Source organism: Ranitomeya imitator, chromosome 4, assembly GCF_032444005.1.
Source record: "Ranitomeya imitator isolate aRanImi1 chromosome 4, aRanImi1.pri, whole genome shotgun sequence".
NCBI classification, from domain to species: domain Eukaryota; kingdom Metazoa; phylum Chordata; class Amphibia; order Anura; family Dendrobatidae; genus Ranitomeya; species Ranitomeya imitator.
The window spans coordinates 456,897,599-456,921,160 of record NC_091285.1 but is presented as its reverse complement, the minus strand read 5'-3'; the positions used below and the strand labels follow the sequence as shown (position 1 = coordinate 456,921,160).

Here is a 23,562-nt window from a genome sequence, read left to right as displayed (position 1 = left end):
AGTAAGTCTGGCCTCCCTTTGCTGAAACCTGTTTCATTTCTGTGTTTGTGACTTTCATCTTAACTCACAGTCAATATATGTGGGGGGCTGCCTTTTCCTTTGGGGAATTTCTCTGAGGCAAGGTAGGCTTTATTTTCTATCTCTAGGGCTAGTTAGCTCTTAGGCTGTGAAGAGGCGTCTAGGTAGAGTTAGGTACGCTCCACGGCTATTTCTAGTTGTGTGATAGGATTAGGGGTTGCGGTCAGCAGAGTTTCCACTTCCCAGAGCTTGTCCTGTGTGAGTTTAACCATCAGGTCGTTCCGGGTGCTCCTAACCACCAGGTCCATAACAGGTTGGGGCTAGAGTTAGCGTTAGGCTAAAATCAGGGTTGGGCTAAAGTTAGGATTCGGTTAGGTTTAGGGTTGTGGTTATGGTTGGGATTAGGGATAAGGGTGTGTTAGCATTAGGTTTGTGGCCATGGTTAGGGTTGGGATTAGGGCTAGGGGTGTGTTGGGGTTAGGGATGGAGTTAGAATTGGGGAGTTCCACTGTTTAGGTACATCAGGGGGTCTCCAAATGCAACATGGCGCCACCATTGATTCCAGCCAATTTTGCGTTCAAAACGTCAAATGGTGCTCCCTCCCTTCTGAGCCCTGCAATGCGCCCAAACAGTGGCTCTCCCCCACACTCGAGGTATTGGCATATTCAGAAGAAATTGCATAACAAATATGGTCAATTTTCTCCTGATACTCTTGTGGAAAAAAATGGTTCCAAATTAAATTGTTGGTTCCTGAACCAGTTGTGAAAGGTAATTGTCTTTCATAGTTGTTAAAAACCGATTACCTTTACTGGAACTGCAGGTTTCTATTCCCCAATGTATTTCAGAGTAGTTGACTTCCCCCATAATAATGACTTCTCCTTGAGTTGCAGCTTTATCTATTTGCTTTACGAGGATATTCTCCGTTGCTTTCATTATTTTTGGAGACTTATAACTAACACCTATCAGTAATTTATTATTTTTTCCTCCTCCTCTTATCTCCACCCACAGGGACACTACATTTTCATTAAATTTACCTATATTATCACGTTGGATGGGTTTTAAGGACGAATTTACATATAGACACACCCCTCCCCCTCACTTTTCCGTTCAGTCATTTCTGAACAGACTATAGCCCTGCAAGTTAACAGCCCAGTCATGGCTCTCATTCAGCCATGTTTCAGATATCCCCACCATGTCATAATTATGCTCCAACTACATTAATTCTAATCACTCCATTTTGATGGCGTGGCTTCTGGCATTAGTATACATGCACTTTATGTATCTCTCTGTACCTCTATTCTTTCTTAAATTATTATTTGCTCTAACCCCACCCCCCATGCCACCGCCACCCCCAAATTCCTTTTTGTGCCTAGGTCTCTATCTGCACTATCTTCCCCTCCGATAAAATGAATACCCTCCCCCCAATACCTAGTTAAAACACTGCTCCAACCTTCTATCCATTTTCTCCCCCAGCACAGCTTCAGCTTCCCCATTGAGGTGCAGCCTATCCCTAGAATAAAACCTGTAGCCAACTGAGAAGTCGGCCCAGTTCTGCAGGAACCCAAACCCCTCCTTCCTACACCAATTCTTGAGCCACTTATTAACCTCTCTAATCTCCTGTTGCCTCTCTGGCATTGCACGTGGTACAGGCAGTATTTCAGAAAATACCACATTGGAGGTCCTTGCTTTCAGCTTGCGGCCTAATTCCCTGAAATCATCTTTAAGGACCTTCCACCTACCTCTAACTTTGCCATTTGTGCCAATGTGCACCATGACTGCTGGGTCCTCACCAGCCCCTCCCAGTAATCTGTCCACCCGATCAGAGATGTGTTGGACTTGAGCGTCAGGTAGGCAGCACACCGTTCGACGATCCCTGTCTTTGTGACAGATTGCCCTATCTGTTCCCCTAATAATTGAATCCTCCACTACCAGCACCTGTCTGGTCTGCCCTGCTTTCCTATTTCCCTCCTTACTGGAGCAGACATTTCTCCGGCTTTTAGAGGACATCCCTAGCTGCAGCAGTGCTACCCCTTTACTGGTACCCCCCATTTTTGGCTCTGGCTTCTCTCATCTTCCTCTTGACAATACCCCATCTATTCCGTATGGGGTTACAATCAGGTGAGTTTGCTGGCCAATCAAGCACAGTGATACTGTTGTTTTTACACCAGTTATTGGTACATTTGGCAGTGTAGACAAGTGCCAAGTCTTGCTGGTGAATGAAATTTCCTTTTCCAAATAGCTTGTTGGCAGAGGGAAGCATAACATGCTCTAAAATCTCCAGGTATTAGTTTATTTTGAATAAAGAATAGAGGGGTCATTACGCCACACCACATCAGTACCAGTGTGGTGTTACCTACATAGTCTCCAGATCAATGTCTGACTATCTGACTACTGGTTCTAAGACAAAAGCATGACAAAAGCATGACAAAAACATGAAGGAGATAGACCTCCATTCCAGCCTCCATTACTGTCTTGCTTGACAGCCTTTGAAAGTGTTTGTGTGAGATCAATGTTTGTAGCCCAATGTTGTACCAACTCACTCTGATGGTTTGTGTAGACATTATTTGACACCTTAGGCTTGATGTATGACATCCAACTTCACTTACAGTAGAATATTACTAAATCATGGAATCAGCAGTACAGTGTTTTTCCAAAGTGTCCAAGGAGCTGTTTTCAACACATCAAGGCAAGGCCACAAGTTGTTCATACTACTGTGAGTAGTCTACATGACCTAAACATTTTACCATGAGCTGAAGGGTATCTGAAATGCCTCTCTCTGAACACATCTAGGACATCATTGGTCAGCCACTGCAAAGGGAGCTGACAGCAGAGGATCTTGATGACTTGTATGCCCAACTTCATTGACTGTGGCAGATACTTCAGACAAGCATTAATAAACTCATTGATAGCACGTTAAGACATGTAAGTACATGTATTTCTGTGCTCCTACTCAATGCTAAATACATCAAGATGATTTGAAAATTTTATTTGTCATCTTTCATAATTTGCATATTATTAGCTTGTCTATCAATTCTGGGATTAAACAAGTCAATAGCATGATGGAGCATACAACCAGAAGTTACAAATTTTCAATATTTGGCTACAAACCAAAATTAATGGGAATTGATGAAGATAAAATCTTTTAACTAGTTTTGCTGCGATTCGATGAATGTAAATATTTTATAGGTCCTCTGAACACTTGACAAATGATGACACTTAAGAATATTACACCCAATTAATTCAAAGCTATATAACTAAATAATTTCCATATAGATAACACCTTACTTTTTAAACAAATATACATGGCATTGTTCATTGGGAAGGACTCACCTTGGTAAGGAGGAACTTGCTTTTGAAGAAACACAGGTAGCCATTCATACAATGCAATATTCTAAATAAAGAATATGTGTGATCAGATCAAAGTCATCATTGTAAAACAATTATTACCTGAGTAAATATTTAAACACAAATAGGAAGGAAAACACTATAATTATGCATACTTCCATTTTTCTTTATGTGACATGTCTAGTTTATTTTTATTCTTTTTATGTGCAGTACTACATTTACATTGTGACATAACCTGTTGTGTTACTTAAGTATTAAATACACTCCTTAAGTTCACGTACACTTAATGCAAATTACGTGCAATTATTTGTAACCATATGGTGTTGCGTGCAATGTTCTGTTATCTGGTTATTCCCCATCAGAAAAAAGTGTTTCCAGAGCTGAATAGTTCAGTATCCCAATTTTATGGGAGCTGCATTTTGACACCGGACAGCTCAGTCATGCTTATGGTGCAAAACAATAACATTTTCAGAAAAATTACCTACAGCTTAATGCAATATTCCATTCTCATACCTGGTACGTAGCAATCACCCATTTTCTAGCATAATGAAACAAGTCTTCATCTGACCACTCTGGATGGTTTCTAGCAAATTCTTCAGCTAGATAGTTATGATATCTGAACCAAACTATGCTTTCAGCTTGAAGGAATGGATTTTCATTGGCTCTGTTGTAACCAAATCCTATAAAGTAATTTTATAGAGAGTGTAAGAGGGAATATTTTAAAGAAAAATAATCCCTGACTACTTCCCCTAGACAATTCATATTACTGCATAACCTTCCAATTATATGCTACAAGTATGCTGGGTCATTATCTTAAAAATGTATTGCTGTTAGTGATGAGTAGTGTTGAGCGATACCGTCCGATACTTGAAAGTATCGGTATCGGATAGTATCGGCCGATACCCGAAAAGTATCGGATATCGCCGATACCGATATCCGATACCAATACAAGTCAATGGGACACCAAGTATCGGAAGGTATCCTGATGGATCCCAGGGTCTGAAGGAGAGTAAACTCTCCTTCAGGCCCTGGGATCCATAGTGAGGTGTAAAATAAAGAATTAAAATAAAAAATATTGTTATATTCACCTCTCCGGCGGCCCCTGGAACATCACCGCGAGGAACCGGCGTCCGGCAGGCTTCTTTGTTCAAAATGAGCGCCTTTAGGACCTGCGGAATGACGTCGCGGCTTCTGATTGGTCGCGTGCCGCCCATGTGACCGCCACGCGACCAATCAGAAGCCGCGACGTCATTCCACAGGTCCTAAAGGCGCTCATTTTGAACAAAGAAGCCTGCCGGACGCCGGTTCCTCGCGGTGATGTTCCAGGGGCCGCCGGAGAGGTGAATATAACAATATTTTTTATTTTAATTCTTTATTTTACACCTCCGATACCGATACCCGATACCACAAAAATATCGGATCTCGGTATCGGAATTCCGATACCGCAAGTATCGGCCGATACCCGATACTTGCAGTATCGGAATGCTCAACACTAGTGATGAGTGAATATATTCGTTACACAAGATTTCTCAAGCATGCTTGAGGAGTCCTCCGAGTATTTTTTAGTGCTCGGAGTTTTAGTTTTTCTATTACCCAGCTATTACCCAGCTTGATAACATGTGGGGATTCCCTAGCAACCAGGAAACCCCCACATGTACTTATGCTGGCTAGCAGATGTAAATCATTCAGCTGCGGCGATGAAAACTAAATCTCCGAGCACTAAAAAATACTCGGAGGACCCCCGAGCGTGCTAGGGATATCTCAAATAATGAGTATATTCGCTCATCACTAATTGCTATCACACAGTGAGTCATAACAGCTGTACCTGACCTGTGTTTTAATTGTGACTGGTATATCTTGTCCAGATGACCATATTATCGGTTAGAGTGCGATCTGACAAAACATCGGATTGCACTCGGACCAATGTTATTCTATGGGGCTTTGCACATGTCTGAATTTTTCCTCAGATAGAACCAGTTTGGGGAAAGATCGCAGCATGCCCAAGATTGATCCAATATTCAGAACACACTTAGCAATACAAGTCATTTAGTCTGTTGAAGACATCGAACTGCACTCGAATTACATCTGAGCGCAGTCCAATTTTCATGGACTGATACAATGTAGACATTCTTTTTTTCCATTTTCTCCTCATCTGAGAAAAACAGAGTTTGACCACAGTGTGATTTGCATATCTGACCCAATTCTCTCAGATGGGAAAATACATGCTCGTGTGATCCTAACCATAAGTTAAATTGGACCTTTTTGACCTTGATGGGGCTCACTGTGATTATGATATTTTTCACAGAGTATTTTTGCCAAAGATCCAATAAACCTAGCAATGTTAATGTGAATCTATCTATATATACGTCTAAGGGGTACTTCCGTCTGTTTGTCTGTCTGTCTGTAATGAAAATCTCGCGATGCTGATTGGTCACGGCTGACAGTCCGCGACCAATCAGCGACAGGCACAGTCCCGCCGCAAATTGACCCCTCCCTACTTCCGTCCAGTCAGTGCCCCCTCCCTACTCCCCTCCAGTCAGATCCAGTGTGTCGCCCCATCCCGGACCAACTTTTTGCCTATGCAGCATCAATAGTCAAAAGATATAATGTTAAAAATAATAAAAAAAGAAAAAATCATGCTGTTCTCACCTTCCGTCGCCTTCGCAGCTTTCCCGCTCCTCCCGATGCGCTCGGCAACTTCCGTTCCCAGAGATGCATTGGAAAATTACTCAGATGTCTTAGCGGTCTCACGAGACGCTACGTCATCTGGGTAATTTCGCAATGCATCACTGGGAATGGAAGCTGCCGGCCGCATCGCGAGGAGCGGGACAGCTTCGGTGGACGATGGAAGGTGAGTATATAACTATTTTTTCTTTTAATTCTTTGTTTTCACAGGGATATGGTGCCAACACTGCTGTTTACTATGTTGGCTATGTTATATACTACGTGGCCTGTGTTAGATACTACGTGGGCTGTGTTACATACTACGTGGCCTGTGTTATATACTTTGTGGCTGCTATATACTACGTGGGCTGTGCTTTATACTATGTGGCCTGTGTTAGATACTACATGGGCTGTGTTATATACTATGTGGGCTGTGTTATATAATAGGTGGCTGCTCTATACTACATGGCTGCTATATATTACGTGGCTGCTGTATACTATGTGACTGCTATATACTACGTGGCTGTGCTATATATTATGTGGCTGTCTGTGTTATATAATACGTGGCTTCTATATACTACATGGCTGTGCTATATACTACGTGGCTGCTATATACTACGTGGCTGTGCTATATACTACGTGGATGTGCTATATACTACGTGGCTGCTATATATTACGTGGCTGCTATATACTACGTGACTGCTATATACTACATGACTGCTTACTACGTGGCTGTCTGTATTATATATGGCTGCTATATATATTACATCGCTGTGCTATATACTATGTGGGCTGTGTTATATACTACATGGCTGCTATATACTACATCGCTGCGGTATATACTACGTGGCTGTGCTATATACTACGTGACTGTCTGTGTTATACACTACGTGGCTGCTATATGTTTTGTGGCTGTGCTATATACTACATGGCTGTCTGTGTTATATACTACGTGGCTGCAATATACTACGTGGCTGTGCTATATAAAACGTGGGCTGTGTTATATACTACATGGCTGCTATATACTACATCGCTCTGCTATATACTACGTGGCTGTGCTATATACTACAACGCTGCTATATATTATGTGGCTGCTATATACTACATGACTGCTATGTACTACGTGGCTGTCTGTGCTATATACTACATGGCTGCATTATATTACGTGGCTGCTATATACTACGTGGCTATCTGTGTTATATACTATGTGGCTGCTATATAATACATCGCTGTGCTATATACTACGTGCCTGTGCTATATACTATGTGCCTGTGCAATATACTACATGGCTGTGCTATATACTGCATGGGCTGTGTTATATACTACATCGCTGTGCTATATACTATGTGCCCGTGCTATATACTACGTGGCTGTGCAATATACTACCTGGCTGTGCTATATGCTGCATGGGCTGTGTTATATAATACATTGCTGTGCTATATACTACGTGGCTGTGCTATATACTACGTGGCTGCTATATACTAGGTGGCTGTGCTATATACTACGCGGCCGGCCATGACCAATCAGCGTAACTGCCGCGGGATTTAAACACCACTTTGGTGATTAGTCGTGCCCGGCCAACCACAACCAATCAGCGAAACGCAGTCTGGCCGCGAATTGGTGCAGGATTTCAACCACACTTCGCTGATTGGTCACGCCCGGCTGGAAGCCTTAGCGCGGAATTTAACCCCCACTCACAGTGTGGCATATATACATACATACATATTCTAGAATACACAATGCGTTAGAATCGGGCCACCATCTAGTATAACATAAGCATCATACACATGCCTGCAGTTATTTCTGGAAATTAATATTGTGTGTAGATTGAATTTTCATGTGCAATGTTACTTTATCTTCTCTTTACAGCTAATACACAGATTTATACTCAAGCGGTGCTCCATACATGTTTCAATAATGATTCAAAAGATAAATACAAAAACTGTAAAAACAGAAAACTAAATTGACTGTACCATAAATCCCAATATTTTCTGTCCCCCTTTTGAAAGGATAGACAGGTTTCCACATAGGAATCCTATCATCGGCTTCTTCAGGAAACATTGGATCTGAGCTAGATGTTAATTTTCCACCAGAAAAGCTTCTCAAAGCATCACACCAAGAATGTGAAGGGCCATATATAGAACTGCCATCGATCCATGATGTTACAGAATTAACCTGGTAAACACAAAATCAATAAAAGCCTATTTGTTTTATTACATAAATCCAGAAGCACTTTTTCTATTTTCATAAGCCTAAAATAATGAGGTATATATATAAAAAAATAAAATGCATTGTAGTGCATCTCTAGCCCTGACAATAAACAACATCTGAAATAAAAATGGTTATCGTCAGCCAGAGGAAACGGTTAGCAGGTTACTGCCGATTTGTATACTTACATAGTTACATAGTTACATAGTTATTAAGGTTGAAGGAAGACTATATGTCCATCTAGTTCAACCCATAGCCTAACCTAACATGCCCTAACATGTTGATCCAGAGGAAGGCAAAAAAAAAACCCATGTGCAAAGAGTAAGCTCCACATTGGGGAAAAAAATTCCTTCCCGACTCCACATACGGCAATCAGACTAGTTCCCTGGATCAACGCCCTATCAAGGAATCTAGTGTATATACCCTGTAACATTATACTTTTCCAGAAAGGTATCCAGTCCCCTCTTAAATTTAAGTAATGAATCACTCATTACAACATCACACGGCAGAGAGTTCCATAGTCTCACTGCTCTTACAGTAAAGAATCCGCGTCTGTTATTATGCTTAAACCTTTTTTCCTCCAACCGCAGAGGATGCCCCCTTGTCCCTGTTTCAGGTCTATGATTAAAAAGATCATCAGAAAGGTCTTTGTACTGTCCCCTCATATATTTATACATTAAAATGAGATCACCCCTTAGTCTTCGTTTTTCCAAACTAAATAGCCCCAAGTGTAATAACCTATCTTGGTATTGCAGGCCCCCCAGTCCTCTAATAACCTTGGTCGCTCTTCTCTGCACCCGCTCCAGTTCAGCTATGTCTTTCTTATACACCGGAGACCAGAACTGTGCACAGTATTCTAAGTGTGGTCGAACTAGTGACTTGTATAGAGGTAAAATTATATTCTCCTCATGAGCATCTATGCCTCTTTTAATGCATCCCATTATTTTATTTGCCTTTGTAGCAGCTGCCTGACACTGGCCACTGAATTTAAGTTTGTCATCCACCCATACACCCAGGTCTTTTTCATTGACGGTTTTGCCCAGAGTTTTAGAATTAAGCACATAATTATACATCTTATTACTTCTACCCAAGTGCATGACCTTACATTTATCCCCATTAAAGCTCATTTGCCATTTATCAGCCCAAGCTTCTAGTTTACATAAATCATCCTGTAATATAAAATTGTCCTCCTCTGTATTGATTACCCTGCAGAGTTTAGTGTCATCTGCAAATATTGAAATTCTACTCTGAATGCCCCCTACAAGGTCATTAATACATAGTAACATAGTAACATAGTAACATAGTTAGTAAGGCCGAAAAAAGACATTTGTCCATCCAGTTCAGCCTATATTCCATCATAACAAATCCCCAGATCTACATCCTTCTACAGAACCTAATTGTATGATACAATATTGTTCTGCTCCAGGAAGACATCCAGGCCTCTCTTGAACCCCTCGACTGAGTTCGCCATCACCACCTCCTCAGGCAAGCAATTCCAGATTCTCACTGCCCTAACAGTAAAGAATCCTCTTCTATGTTGGTGGAAAAACCTTCTCTCCTCCAGACGCAAAGAATGCCCCCTTGTGCCCGTCACCTTCCTTGGTATAAACAGATCCTCAGCGAGTTATTTGTATTGTCCCCTTATATACTTATACATGGTTATTAGATCGCCCCTCAGTCGTCTTTTTTCTAGACTAAATAATCCTAATTTCGCTAATCTATCTGGGTATTGTAGTTCTCCCATCCCCTTTATTAATTTTGTTGCCCTCCTTTGTACTCTCTCTAGTTCCATTATATCCTTCCTGAGCACCGGTGCCCAAAACTGGACACAGTACTCCATGTGCGGTCTAACTAGGGATTTGTACAGAGGCAGTATAATGCTCTCATCATGTGTATCCAGACCTCTTTTAATGCACCCCATGATCCTGTTTGCCTTGGCAGCTGCTGCCTGGCACTGGCTGCTCCAGGTAAGTTTATCATTAACTAGGATCCCCAAGTCCTTCTCCCTGTCAGATTTACCCAGTGGTTTCCCATTCAGTGTGTAATGGTGACATTGATTCCTTCTTCCCATGTGTATAACCTTACATTTATCATTGTTAAACCTCATCTGCCACCTTTCAGCCCAAGTTTCCAACTTATATTCTTTATTAATAAATATGTTAAAAAGAAGAGGGCCCAATACTGACCCCTGTGGTACCCCACTGCTAACCGCTACTTGACCTATACTTGACCAAAAACTGTGATAAGTAGCGATAATCCATGAGTTACAGCCAAGTGCTCTAACCATGCTGTCGACCGTTTTACAATGCAACCGCTATCGCCGACGGATCCTTCTTCCACCAATCAGCATGTGTGACAATAGATGTGATGATGTCATTACATCGTGAGAGTTAAGGCACCGGAGACCAGAGCAGAGTGTTGGGAGAACAGGAGTGAGGTGAGTATGCGTTATTTGTTTTTTTCATTTGTGTATGGTATGTTTGCATATCCATAGGAGGCTATGTGCAGGCTCATATTGTACATAGAGAGACTATGTGGGAGCTCATACTGTATATAGGAGGCTATGTGGGGGATCAAACTGTATACAGAAGGCTTTGTGTGGGCTCATACAGTATGTTGGGGACTGTGTGGGGGTCCATGCTATATATAGGAGAATATGGGGCTCATAATTTATATAAGGGGCTATTTAGGGGCTCACACTGACTATAGGAGGCTATGTGAGGGCTTATACAGTATATAAGGGGATATGTGGGGTCGCAAATTATATAGGAGGCTATGTGGAGGTTCAAACTGAATATAGGAGGCTATGTGGGGGCTCATACAGTATGTGGGGGGTTGTGTGGGGCCTCATGTTGTATATAGGAGACTGTGGGGCTCATAATGTATATAAGGGGCTATTTTAAGTCTCATACTGAATATAGGAGGCTATGCAAGGTCTTATACTGTATATGAGGTGATACTATATATAGGAGGCTATGTCGGGGCTCAAACTGAATATAAGAGGCTATGTAGGGGCTCATAATGTATGTAGTGGACTGTGTGGGTGCTCATACTGTATATAGGAAGCTATGAAGCTATGTGGGGGCTCATGCTGTATCCCTATTATATATACAGAGTCTATGGGGGGCTGACACTGTATACTAAAAGGCTATGTGGGGCCTGATACTGTATATAGGGGCTGTGTGAGGGCTCATACTGTATATACGGGCTTTGTGGTGGCTCATACTGTATATATACAGTAATTGTCTAAGGGGTACTTCCGTCTTTCTGTCAGCAACTTCTGTAACGGAAATCCCGCGTCGCTGATTAGTCTCTCCAGCTGCCTGTCATGGCTGCCGCAACCAATCAGTGATGGGCACAGTCCGATTAGTCCCTCCCCTACTCCCCTGCAGTCAGTGCCCGGCGCCTGCACCGTAATCCCCTCCAGTCACCCCTCACGCAGGGTTAATGCAAGCGGTAACGGGCCACGGGTACCGCACTCCGTTACCGCTGCTATTAACCCTGTGTGTCCCTAACTTTTGTACTATTGATGCTGCCTATGCAGCATCAATAGTAAAAACATGTAATGTTAAAAATAATAAAAAAACAAAAAACCTGCTATTTTCACCTTCCGTCGACCGACGATGCGCTTGCGCCGGCCACAATCTTCCGTTCCCAGAGAGGTATTGCGAAACCGCGTCCACATCGCCAGAGTTTTGCTGGATCCCAGGGGGTGAGTATACAACTATTTTTTATTTTAATTATTATTTTTAACAGGGATATGGTGCCCACACTGCTAAATACTGCGTGGGCTCTGTTATATACCGCGTGGCTGCTATACTACATGGGCAGTGTTATATACTCTGTGGGCTGTGTGATATACTCCGTGGGCTGTGCTATATACTACGTGCCCTGTGTTATATGTTACGTGGGCTGTGTTATATACTGCATCGCCTGTGTTATATACTGCGTGGCTGCTATATACTGCGTGGGCTTTGTTATATAGTACGTGGGCTGTGTTATATACTTCGTTTGCTGTGTGATATACTGCGTGGGCTGTGCTATATACTATGTGCTCTGTGTTATATATTGCGTGGCCTGTGTTATATACTACGTCGCCTGTGTTATATACTGCGTGGCTGCTATATACTGCATGGTTGTGTTATATAGTATGCGGGCTGTGTTATATACTGTTTGGGCTGTGTTATATACTGCGTTGCCACTGTTATATACTGCGTGGCCTGTATTAATGCATCGGATATTCTACAATATGTATGTATGTATATAGCAGCCACAAAGTATATAGCAGAAGCCACGCAGTATTTGCTATATACTACGTGGCCTGTGCTATATACTATACATATACTAATATGTGGCTGCTATATGCATACATATTCTAGAATACCCGATGCGTTAGAATCGGGCCACCATCTAGTACTGTATATAAGAGGCTATCTGGGGGCTCATACTGTATGTAAGGGGCTTTCAGACGGCTCATAGTGTGTATAGGGGGATGTCAGCCTACTTGATTCTACTCAATATTAAGTGATACAATTAACATTAATATCAAATAATAATTACAATGTTAAACATTTTTCTTGATCAGAATTAATTTCAGCCTATTAGTTCGGCCCTCTACAACAGTCACGGTCTCTCATGTGTAACTTCAGGAAAATGAATTGCCCACCCCTGAGTTACAGTGTCTTGGCATAAACATGTAATAGCATCCTAAAAGGATTGGTAATGTGTGCAATTGTGTCCAATCTTGCCAGCTAAACAGTATGGACTTCATACTGATAATAAAGTGTAGCATTCGGACAGATGAAAGATATGTGCTGTTAATGTATGTAACTCATAAAGGATTGGCTAGACTCAGTGACATAGCATGGATTACCAGCTTTTTAGGCAGGTATTGTGCCTTGTAACTCAGTAATGATGTTCCCTAAGGAACCCCTTAAAACAAATTATGCCTCTTGAGCTCCCTCCTTTAGTGTGAATAACACCTTAAAGCCTCCTTAAAAAATTATGATTTCTTCTGTGTGCCCCCTCCAAAAGTATAAATGCCATCTGTGTACAAACCCTTGCAAAAATATTAAGTTTATGTTCACCAAATCTGAGTGATCTAGTCGTCTCCTCCTGCAAAGGCAGCATAGGCAGTAGAATGGGGTGACAGCAGATTGCTGCCAACAGGGTGGACAGTGGTGGTGCCAGGAGCCCAAACTGTGAGAGCATCATGTCACCACACTGCATACAACAAAATCACACACTCATCCTATTAACCTATACCAAATGCTAAGCACCACCGTAAAATGAATAACAAGTGTTTGTAAAGAATCTGTTTGAACAGCCGGATTTTCTTTAAGCTTTTTCCATAAGCCATGTTGATCTTACTTGGTAGCGTGGATTATTTGGACTGTTCCCACTTTGCTTACACCATTTACTTCGTCGGAATGGCATGACAATTTTTCCAGTGCTGTCTGGATCGAACACTTCATCTCCAGCTGGTATTTCGATATTTAAATATTCAATTGGACATCCCAGATTCTCAATGCCAATTATTTCAGACATGACATGATATCCTGAAAAACAGGTCATTCCAAACATGAATATCACATACCCGGCGTACATATTAGTAGATATGAGACTAGGAGACATCAAACTCTGGAAAACAAATTACCCAGGTAAAACAATGTATAAATAATATCAATTATGTCATTTAAACAAACCATTAAACTAAATTTTCTATCAAAGACAAAGTGAAGTTGAGCAGAAAAAAGGGTTTTATAAAAATGATGCATGCTATACTGCATTTATCCTTACTATTATTCGTAGTGACAGTAGTAGAAGTAATGGTAGTAGTGACAGGAGAAGGTGGAAAGGTGTTGTCTGGAACAATTCTAGTACTTCACAGGTACGTTAGCATGTGTTTGTTGTGCTCACTGTTGGGATTGTGCAGTTCCATACTCTATGATTATCAGGTGCTTACTAAGTTTATGATTTCTATACTAGCAATCATGTGCTTACTGCTTTCTCTTTTTCTCTTCCACGTCTCACAATCGTCCCAAGTGAGAGAAGAAGAGAAAGTGGTCTGCTCGTGAATGACTGTATATACATCATATATGAATCCGGCATGTGAGAGGTATGGAAACAGTAGAAGCCTAACAGTGACTGCATTGTGCACTTATAGGATTCTGCATGTTAAAGTCCCTATAAATGTTCCTTTATTGGGTTACTCCCTTCTCAGTTATTTATGACATATCCAAGGATGCTGCCTTTGGTACCAGCATCAATCTTGTTGAAGGACGTTACCAACCCCTGCCTCATATCAGCAGTGACTGGAGTGGTGGCTCTCCTTTGAAGGGAACCTGTCATCAGGATATTAGACCCCTAACTAAAAGCATATATGTAAAGCCTCTTTAATACTTACTAAAGGCAAGGAATTTACTATTTCATTTGGAAATTGTAGAGGAAACGAGCCTTGACGTTGTTATCCCAAGTGCAAAGGGCGGACACTGCACCTTCAGCTTTTCTACCTCCCTCCATATTTCCCAACTTGCTGCCAGCTTCTGGTCTCAGATGGACAGGCCATATTTCTCTCAGTAACCTGCCTTCCCTGCTAGAGATTCTGCACAGACTCCATTATCACTTCATCAGAGGGGGCATCACATGATTAGACGGCATCGGACAATGACGGAGCCTATGTAGAATCTTAGGAAGGGAAGGCAGGTCACAGAGAAGAGTGACTGGTCCATCATAGACCAGAGGCCGACGAGCAGGGAAATGGAAAGAAGGGAGGAAGAGCTGGAAGTGCAGTATCCTCCCTCTGCACTTTTGATTAAAAATTTAAGATTGGATTTCTCTAAAATTTCCAAATGAAATATTACAAGCAAGGTGTAAATGTAACCCCTTTCCGACATCAGTGGTAATAATATACCGATGTTGGACTCCCTCCCTTTGATGTGGGCTCCGGTGGTGAGCCTACATCTTTCCAGGCACATATCAGCTGTTTTGAACAGCTAACATGTGCCAGGACTAGCTGTGGGGGGAATCGCTATCCACCCGTCGCTGTTAACCCATTAAATGTTAAACCCATTTAACAAGCATTAACTGCAATCGCGCTGGAAATCCACCCATCGGTGACTCCCATCACGTGATCGCGGGTCACCGGTGTGTTGGCATGACAACCAGAGGTCTCCTGGAGACCTCTATGGTTGTCAGTGCCGGCTTGCTGTGAGCGCAACACAGTGGTCGGCGCTCATAGAAAGTGAGTAAATCTGCTTTATAGAGTCATCGCCTCTATTTAGCAGAGCCAATCAGATTGCGGCAGCTTCTAGTCTCCCATGGAGACTATCGAAGCAGGCCAAAAGTATAAAGAAAATGTTTTTAGAAATATAAAAAAATATATATGTTTATAAAAATTCAAATCACCCCCCTTTCGTCCCATTCAAAATAAAAATAAAATCTAAAACACACATATTTGGTATCGCCATGTTCAGAATCGCCCGATCTATCAATTGAAAACAAGGATTAACCTGATTGCTAAACAGCATAGCAAGAAAAAAAGTCAAAACGCCAGAATTACTTTTTTTGATGGCCGCAACATTGCACTAAAATGCAATAACGGGAGATCAAAAGGACGTATCTGCACCAAAATGGAATCCTTAAAAACATCAACTCGGCACGCAAAAAACAAGCGTTCACCAGACCCAAGATCACGAAAAATGAAGACATTACAGCTAATGGAAAATGGCGCAATTCTTTTTAACAAAGTTTGGAATTTTTTTTTCACCACTTAGATAAAATAGAACCTAGACATGTTTGGTGTCTAAGAACCTGAACTGACCTGGAGAATCATAATGGCAGGTCAGTTTTAGCATTTAGTCAACCAACTAAAAAGCAAAAGGAAAACTGTGGGATTGCACTTTTTTTGCAATTTCCCTGCACTTTGAATTTTTTCCTTGTTTTCTAGTACATGCCATGGCAAAACCAATGGTGTCGTTCAAAAATACAACTCGTCCCACAAAAACAAGCCCTCACATGGCCATATTGCTGGTAAAATTAAGACGTTATGGCTCTGGGAAGAAGTGGAGTGAAAAACGTAAAACCGAAAAAAGCTTTATGTTGGTTAAGTGGTTAAGACACTCATCCCTTTAGTTGTGGGTCTAATATCCTAATGACATGTTATCAAGTTCCCTTCAACTTTGATTGGCGTTCCAAAAAATAGAAGTGAATGAAGATAGCTGTGCATGGCCACTTCTCTACTTACAGCGGCTATGTAAAGGGGCCATATTCTCAAAACAGATGCACATACCAGAGGTGGGACTTACATCTATCAGACATTTGTGGTATATTTAAGAAGAACTCCCATCAAAATTTGTATCCTCTTAATATATTACAGTCATCACATTATATAGCATTGTGTACTTTCAATTGCTCATTTTACCTTTCTACCCTGTTAATTATTTTATTTTCCATTAGATCTATGACATCTCATGATTAAAATCTGACTAGCTGAATCCTTCTAAACTCTATGTAGAAACGGGAGGAAAATTTTGCCTGTGTGACTCAGGTCAATACAAAAGTCCCTAGCAGGGGAAAGGAGGAGCAAAGCAACTGGGTCAGGAGTTGAAGGGGTAAGTGATTTCTGCTTGGACAAAAGACTTCCTGTTTCTAGACAGAGCAGAGAAAAGAGAAGAATTAGCTGGTTGGAAAGGAAAATTAGTAATTGTAAGTACAACGCACTATATAATATGGTGATTGCTTTATATTAGGAGAATAACAACTTTGATGAGAGTATTTCTTTAAATCGGTATGCCTTAACCCCTTCATGACCCAGCCTATTTTGACCTTAAAGACTTTGCCGTTTTTTGCAATTCTGACCAGTGTCCCTTTATGAGGTAATAACTCAGGAACGCTTCAACGGATCCTAGCGGTTCTGAGATTGTATTTTCGTGACATATTGGGCTTCATGTTAGTGGTAAGTTTAGGTCAATAAATTCTGCGTTTATTTGTGATAAAAATGGAAATTTGGCGAAAATTTTGAAAATTTCGCAATTTTCACATTTTGAATTTTTATTCTGTTAAACCAGAGAGATATGTGACACAAAATAGTTAATAAATAACATTTCCCTCATGTTTACTTTACATCAGCACAATTTTGGAAACAAAATTTTTTTTTGTTAGGAAGTTATAAGGGTTAAAATTTGACCAGCGATTTGTCATTTTTACAACGAAATTTACAAAACCATTTTTTTAGGGACCACCTCACATTTGAAGTCCGTTTGAGGGGTCTATATGGCTGAAAATACCCAAAAGTGACACCATTCTAAAAACTGCACCCCTCAAGGTGCACAAAACCACATTCAAGAAGTTTATTAACCCTTCAGGTGCTTCGCAGCAGCAGAAGCACCATGGAAGGAAAAAATGAACATTTAACTTTTTAGTCACAAAAATTATCTTTTAGCAACAATTTTTTTATTTTCCCAATGGTAAAAGGAGAAACTGAACCACAAAAGTTGTTGTCCAATTTGTCCTGAGTACGCTGATACCTCATATGTGAGGGTAAACCACTGTTTGGGCGCACGGCAGGGCTTGGAAGAGAAAGAGCGCCATTTGACTTTTTGAATCAAAAATTGGCTCCACCATGTCACGTTTGGAGAGCCCCCGTGTGCCTAAAAATTGGAGCTCCCCCACAAGTGACCCCATTTTGGAAACTAGATGCCCCAAGGAACTTATCTAGATGCATAGTGAGCACTTTGAACCCCCAGGTGCTTCACAAATTGATCCGTAAAAATGAAAAAGTACTTTTTTTTCACAAAAAAATTCTTTTTGCCTCAATTTTTTCATTTTCACATGGGCAACAGGATAAAATGGATCCTAAAATGTGTTGGGCAATTTCTCCTGAGTACACCAATACCTCACATGTTGGGGTAAACCACTGTTTGGGCACATGGTAAGGCTCGGAAGGGAAGGAGCGCCATTTGACTTTTTGAATGAAAAATTATTTCCATCGTTAGCGGACACCATGTCGCGTTTGGATAGCTCCTGTGTGCCTAAACATTGGCGCTCTTCCACAAGTGACCCCATTTTGGAAACTAGACCCCCCAAGGAACTTATTTAGATGCCTAGTGAGCACTTTAAACCCTCAGGTGCTTCACAAATTGATCTGTAAAAATGAAAAAGTACTTTTTTTTCACAAAAAAATTCTTTTAGCCTCAATTTTTTCATTTTCACATGGGCAGTAGGATAAAATGGATCATAGAATTTGTTGGGCAATTTCTCCCGAGTACGTCGATACCTCATATGTGGGGGTAAACCACTGTTTGGGCACTCGGAGGGGCTCGGAAGGGAAGGCGCGCCATTTGACTTTTTGAATGGAAAATTAGCTCCAATTGTTAGCGGACACTATGTCGCGTTTGGAGAGCCCCTGTGTGCCTACACATTGGAGCAACCCCACAAGTGACCCCATTTTGGAAACTAGACCCCCAAAAGGAACTTATCTAGGTACATATTGAGCACTTTAAACCCCCAGGTGCTTCACAGAAGTTTATAATGCAGAGCCATGAAAATAAAAAATAATTTTTCTTTCCTCAAAAATGATTTTTTAGCCTGGAATTTCCTATTTTGCCAAGGATAATAGGAGAAATTGGACCCCAAATATTGTTGTCCAGTTTGTCCTGAGTACGCTTATACCCCATATGTGGGGGTAAACCACTGTTTGGGCGCACAGCAGGGCTCGGAAGGGATGGCACGCCACTTGGCTTTTTAAATGGAAAATTAGCTCCAATCATTAGCGGACACCATGTCACGTTTGGAGAGCCCCTGTGTGCCTAAACATTGGAGATCCCCCAGAAATGACACCATTTTGGAAACTAGACCCCCAAAGGAACTAATCTAGATGTGTGGTGAGGACTTTGAACCCCCAAGTGCTTCACAGAAGTTTATAACGCAGAGCCATGAAAAAAAAAAAAATATATTTTCTCAAAAATGATCTTTTAGCCTGCAATTTTTTATTTTCCCAAGGGTAACAGGAGAAATTTGACCCCAAAAGTTGTTGTCCAGTTTCTCCTGAGTACGCTGATACCCCATATGTGGGGGTAAATCACTGTTTGGGCACATGCCGGGGCTCGGAAGTGAAGTAGTGACGTTTTGAAATGCAGACTTTGATGGAATGCTCTGTGGGCGTCACGTTGCGTTTGCAGAGCCCCTGATGTGGCTTAACAGTAGAAACCCCCCAAAAGTGACCCCATTTTGGAAACTAGACCCCCAAAGGAACTTATCTAGATGTGTGGTGAGCACTTTGAACCCCCAAGTGCTTCATAGAAGTTTATAATGCAGAGCCGTGAAAATAATAAATACGTTTTCTTTCCGCAAAAATAATTATTTAGCCCAGAATTTTTTATTTTCCCAAGGGTTACAGAAGAAATTGGACCCCAAAAGTTGTTGTCCAGTTTCTCCTGAGTACGCTGATACCCCATATGTGGGGGTAAACCACTGTTTGGGCACATGCCGAGGCTCGGAAGTGAAGTAGTGACGTTTTGAAATGCAGACTTTGATGGAATGCTCTGTGGGCGTCACGTTGCGTTTGCAGAGCCCCTGATGTGGCTTAACAGTAGAAACCCCCCACAAGTGACCCCATTTTGGAAACTAGACCCCAAAAGGAACTTATCTAGATGTGTGGTGAGCACTTTAAACCCCCAAGCGCTTCATAGAAGTTTATAATGCAGAGCCGTGAAAATAATAAATACGTTTTCTTTCCTCAAAAATAATTATTTAGCCCAGAATTTTTTAATTTTCCCAAGGGTAACAGGAGAAATTTGACCCCAATATTTGTTGTCCAGTTTCTCCTGAGTATGGTGATACCCCATATGTGGGAGTAAACTACTGTTTGGGCACATGCCGGGGCTTGGAATTGAAGTAGTGACGTTTTGAAATGCAGACTTTGATGGAATGCTCTGCGGGCGTCACGTTGCGTTTGCAGAGCCCCTGATGTGCCTGAACAGTAGAAACCCCCACAAGTGACCCCATTTTAGAAACTAGACCCCCCAAGGAACTTATCTAGATATGTGGTGAGCACTTTGAACCCCCAAGTGCTTCACAGACGTTTACAACGCAGAGCCGTGAAAATAAAAAATCATTTTTCTTTCCTCAAAATTATGTTTTAGCAAGCATTTTTTTAGATTCACAAGGGTAACAGGAGAAATTGGACCCGAGTAATTGTTGCGCAGTTTGTCCTGAGTATGCTGGTACCCCATATGTGGGGGTAAACCACTGTTTGGGCACACGTCAGGGCTCGGAAGTTAGGGAGCACCATTTGACTTTTTGAATACGAGATTGGCTGGAATCAATGGTGGCGCCATGTTGCGTTTGGAGAGCCCTGATGTGCCTAAACAGTGGTAACCCCTCAATTCTAACTCCAACACTAACCCCCCCACACCACTAACCCTAATCCCAACTGTAGCCACAACCCTAATTCCAACTCTAACCACAACCCTAATTCCAACCCTAACCCTAAGGCTATGTGCCCACGTTGCGGATTCGTGTGAGATATTTCCGCACCATTTTTGAAAAATCCGCGGGTAAAAGGCACTGCGTTTTACCTGCGGATTTTCCGCGGATTTCCAGTGTTTTTTGTGCGGATTTCACCTGCGGATTCCTATTGAGGAACAGGTGTAAAACGCTGCGGAATCCGCACAAAGAATTGACATGCTGCGGAAAATACAACGCAGCGTTTCCGCGCGGTATTTTCCGCACCATGGGCACAGCGGATTTGGTTTTTCATATGTTTACATGGTACTGTAAACCTGATGGAACACTGCTGCGAATCCGCAGCGGCCAATCCACTGCGGATCCGCAGCCAAATCCGCACCGTGTGCACATAGCCTAATTCTAAAGGTATGTGCACACGCTGCGGAAAACGCTGCGGATCCGCAGCAGTTTCCCATGAGTTTACAGTTCAATGTAAACCTACGGGAAACAAAAATCGCTGTACACATGCTGCGGAAAAACTGCACGGAAACGCAGCGGTTTACATTCCGCAGCATGTCACTTCTTTGTGCGGATTCCGCAGCGGTTTTACAACTGCTCCAATAGAAAATCGCAGTTGTAAAACCGCAGTGAAATGCTCAGAAAAAAACGCGGTAAATCCGCCATAAATCCGCAGCGGTTTAGCACTGCGGATTTATCAAATCCGCAGCGGAAAAATCCGCAGAGGACCAGAATACGTGTGCACATACCGAAACCCTAACCCTAGCCCTAACCCTACCCCTAACCCTACCCCTAGCCCTAACCCTACCCCTAACCCTAACCCTACCCCTAACCCTACCCCTAACCCTACCCCTACCCCTAACCCTACCCCTAACCCTACCCCTAACCCTAACCCTAACCCTATTCTAACATTAGTGGAAAAAAAAATTTCTTTATTTTTTTATTGTCCCTACCTATGGGGGTGACAAAGGGGGGGGGGGGGGTCATTTATTATTTTTTTTATTTTGATCACTGAGATATAATCTATCTCAGTGATCAAAATGCACTTTGGAACGAATCTGCCGGCCGGCAGATTCGGCGGGCGCACTGCGCATGCGCCCGCCATTTTGGAAGATGGCGGCGCCCAGGGAGAAGACGGACGGGACCCCGGCTGGATCGGTAAGTATGATGGGGTGGGGGGGGGATCGGAGCACGGGGGGAGGGAATCGGAGCGCGGGAGGGGTGGAACGGAGCACGGGGGCGTGGAACGGAGCACGGGGGGGCTGGAATGGAGCACGGGGGGTGGAACGGAGCACCGGGGGGGGGGTGGATCGGAGTGCAGGGGGGGTGATTGGAGCACGGGGGGGTGATTGGAGCACGGGGGGAGTGGACAAGAGCACGGGGGGAGCGGAGCACAGGACGGAGGGGAGCCGGAGCAGTGTACCGGACAGATCGGGGGGCTGGGGGGGGCGATCGGTGGGGTAGGGTGGGGGCACATTAGTATTTCCAGCCATGGCCGATGATATTTCAGCATCGGCCATGGCTGGATTGTAATATTTCACCAGTTATAATAGGTGAAATATTACAAATCGCTCTGATTGGCAGTTTCACTTTCAACAGCCAATCAGAGCGATCGTAGCCACGAGGGGGTGAAGCCACCCCCCCTGGGCTAAACTACCACTCCCCCTGTCCCTGCAGATCGGGTGAAATGGGAGTTAACCCTTTCACCCGATCTGCAGGGACGCGATCTTTCCATGACGCCACATAGGCGTCATGGGTCGGATTGGCACCGACTTTCATGACGCCTACGTGGCGTCATGGGTCGGGAAGGGGTTAAATGTAGTATTTGGATAAAGCAGAGTGAAGACACTAAAAGTACAGAATGTTATGCATTCCCTTGATTAATTCCGCCAGTGTCTTTTCTGGCTAGCGTATAACATAAAATTATCCAGAATCAGTGTTTTATCATAAGCGATGGGTGGTGCTTGATACTTTGTACACAATATTTTCCAAGTTTGGATCGATCACATTACTTGCTAAATACAATTCTGAGTCCCTGCACACATGACTTAACTATAGGGATATGAAGTTGTAAGCAGAATTGTAAATTTTGCGAGCCTCTTACAATCTAAATAAGAAATTGACAATAACAAAGAAGGACTTGGTCCACGTAACTTGATTTCACTGCAGCCTGTAATAATGAAATATGGACTTCAAAACAGTTCCGCAATATATTACATCCAATATGTTTTTATCCAAACTAAATGCTCTGGAATGACTATGAAGCTTGGCATTCATGCTTTGCCTCCACATGTTATGAGAAGATCATAAGATGTTACTAGAATGGATGACATCATTATTTTTTTATGACAATTCGTACACGCCCTGAATCAATTTAACCTGTCAGATCACACAATAGAAAGGGAACGGAGAAGAACAGACATAATTAGGCACTTTATTGATGAACCACCTTAATTATGCAATAGGTGTTTCTCAGGGACTTCTATAATGAAAATGTCTTGAGATAGTATAAGTTGTAAAGAAGACAATAGCATTTAATTTATTTACAAGGATCAATGTTCAGAACTGAAAACTTTGTTTTTTTTAGCATTTTATGTATTCCTCCTTACAGCATGTCACCCAGACTCCATGCAAATACCTTTTAATTGCTTGCCCTTCTCCTTAACCCTCATCATCATAAATACATAAGATAGAGACACATGAATAGTGATGTAGAAGGGTTAATTGTATTTTCAGTTCTATGTTTTGCTTAACATGAACTATTCTCATATTTTGTTCATGATTTCTCAAGGTTTCATACTTGACTTAACATTTCCTTATCTCACATGTGATGTTCAGAGAAACTGTGTGTTATGGGTATTA

At 42.2% G+C, this 23,562-nt stretch overlaps 1 protein-coding gene across 3 annotated transcripts in view; it reads right to left on the bottom strand.

The window, feature by feature from the left end:
- DUOX1 (dual oxidase 1) overlaps positions 1–23,562 on the bottom strand; it is a 280,203-nt gene that overhangs the window by 218,988 nt on the left and 37,653 nt on the right. For all 3 annotated transcript variants that reach the window (XM_069765805.1, XM_069765807.1, XM_069765808.1), the window contains 4 exons: positions 13,606–13,793; positions 8,001–8,202; positions 3,877–4,043; positions 3,349–3,409 (listed from right to left, as the gene is read on the bottom strand). In XM_069765805.1, coding sequence (XP_069621906.1) covers positions 3,349–3,409; positions 3,877–4,043; positions 8,001–8,202; positions 13,606–13,793 — 618 coding nt within the window. The remainder of the gene's footprint in view (positions 1–3,348; positions 3,410–3,876; positions 4,044–8,000; positions 8,203–13,605; positions 13,794–23,562) is intronic.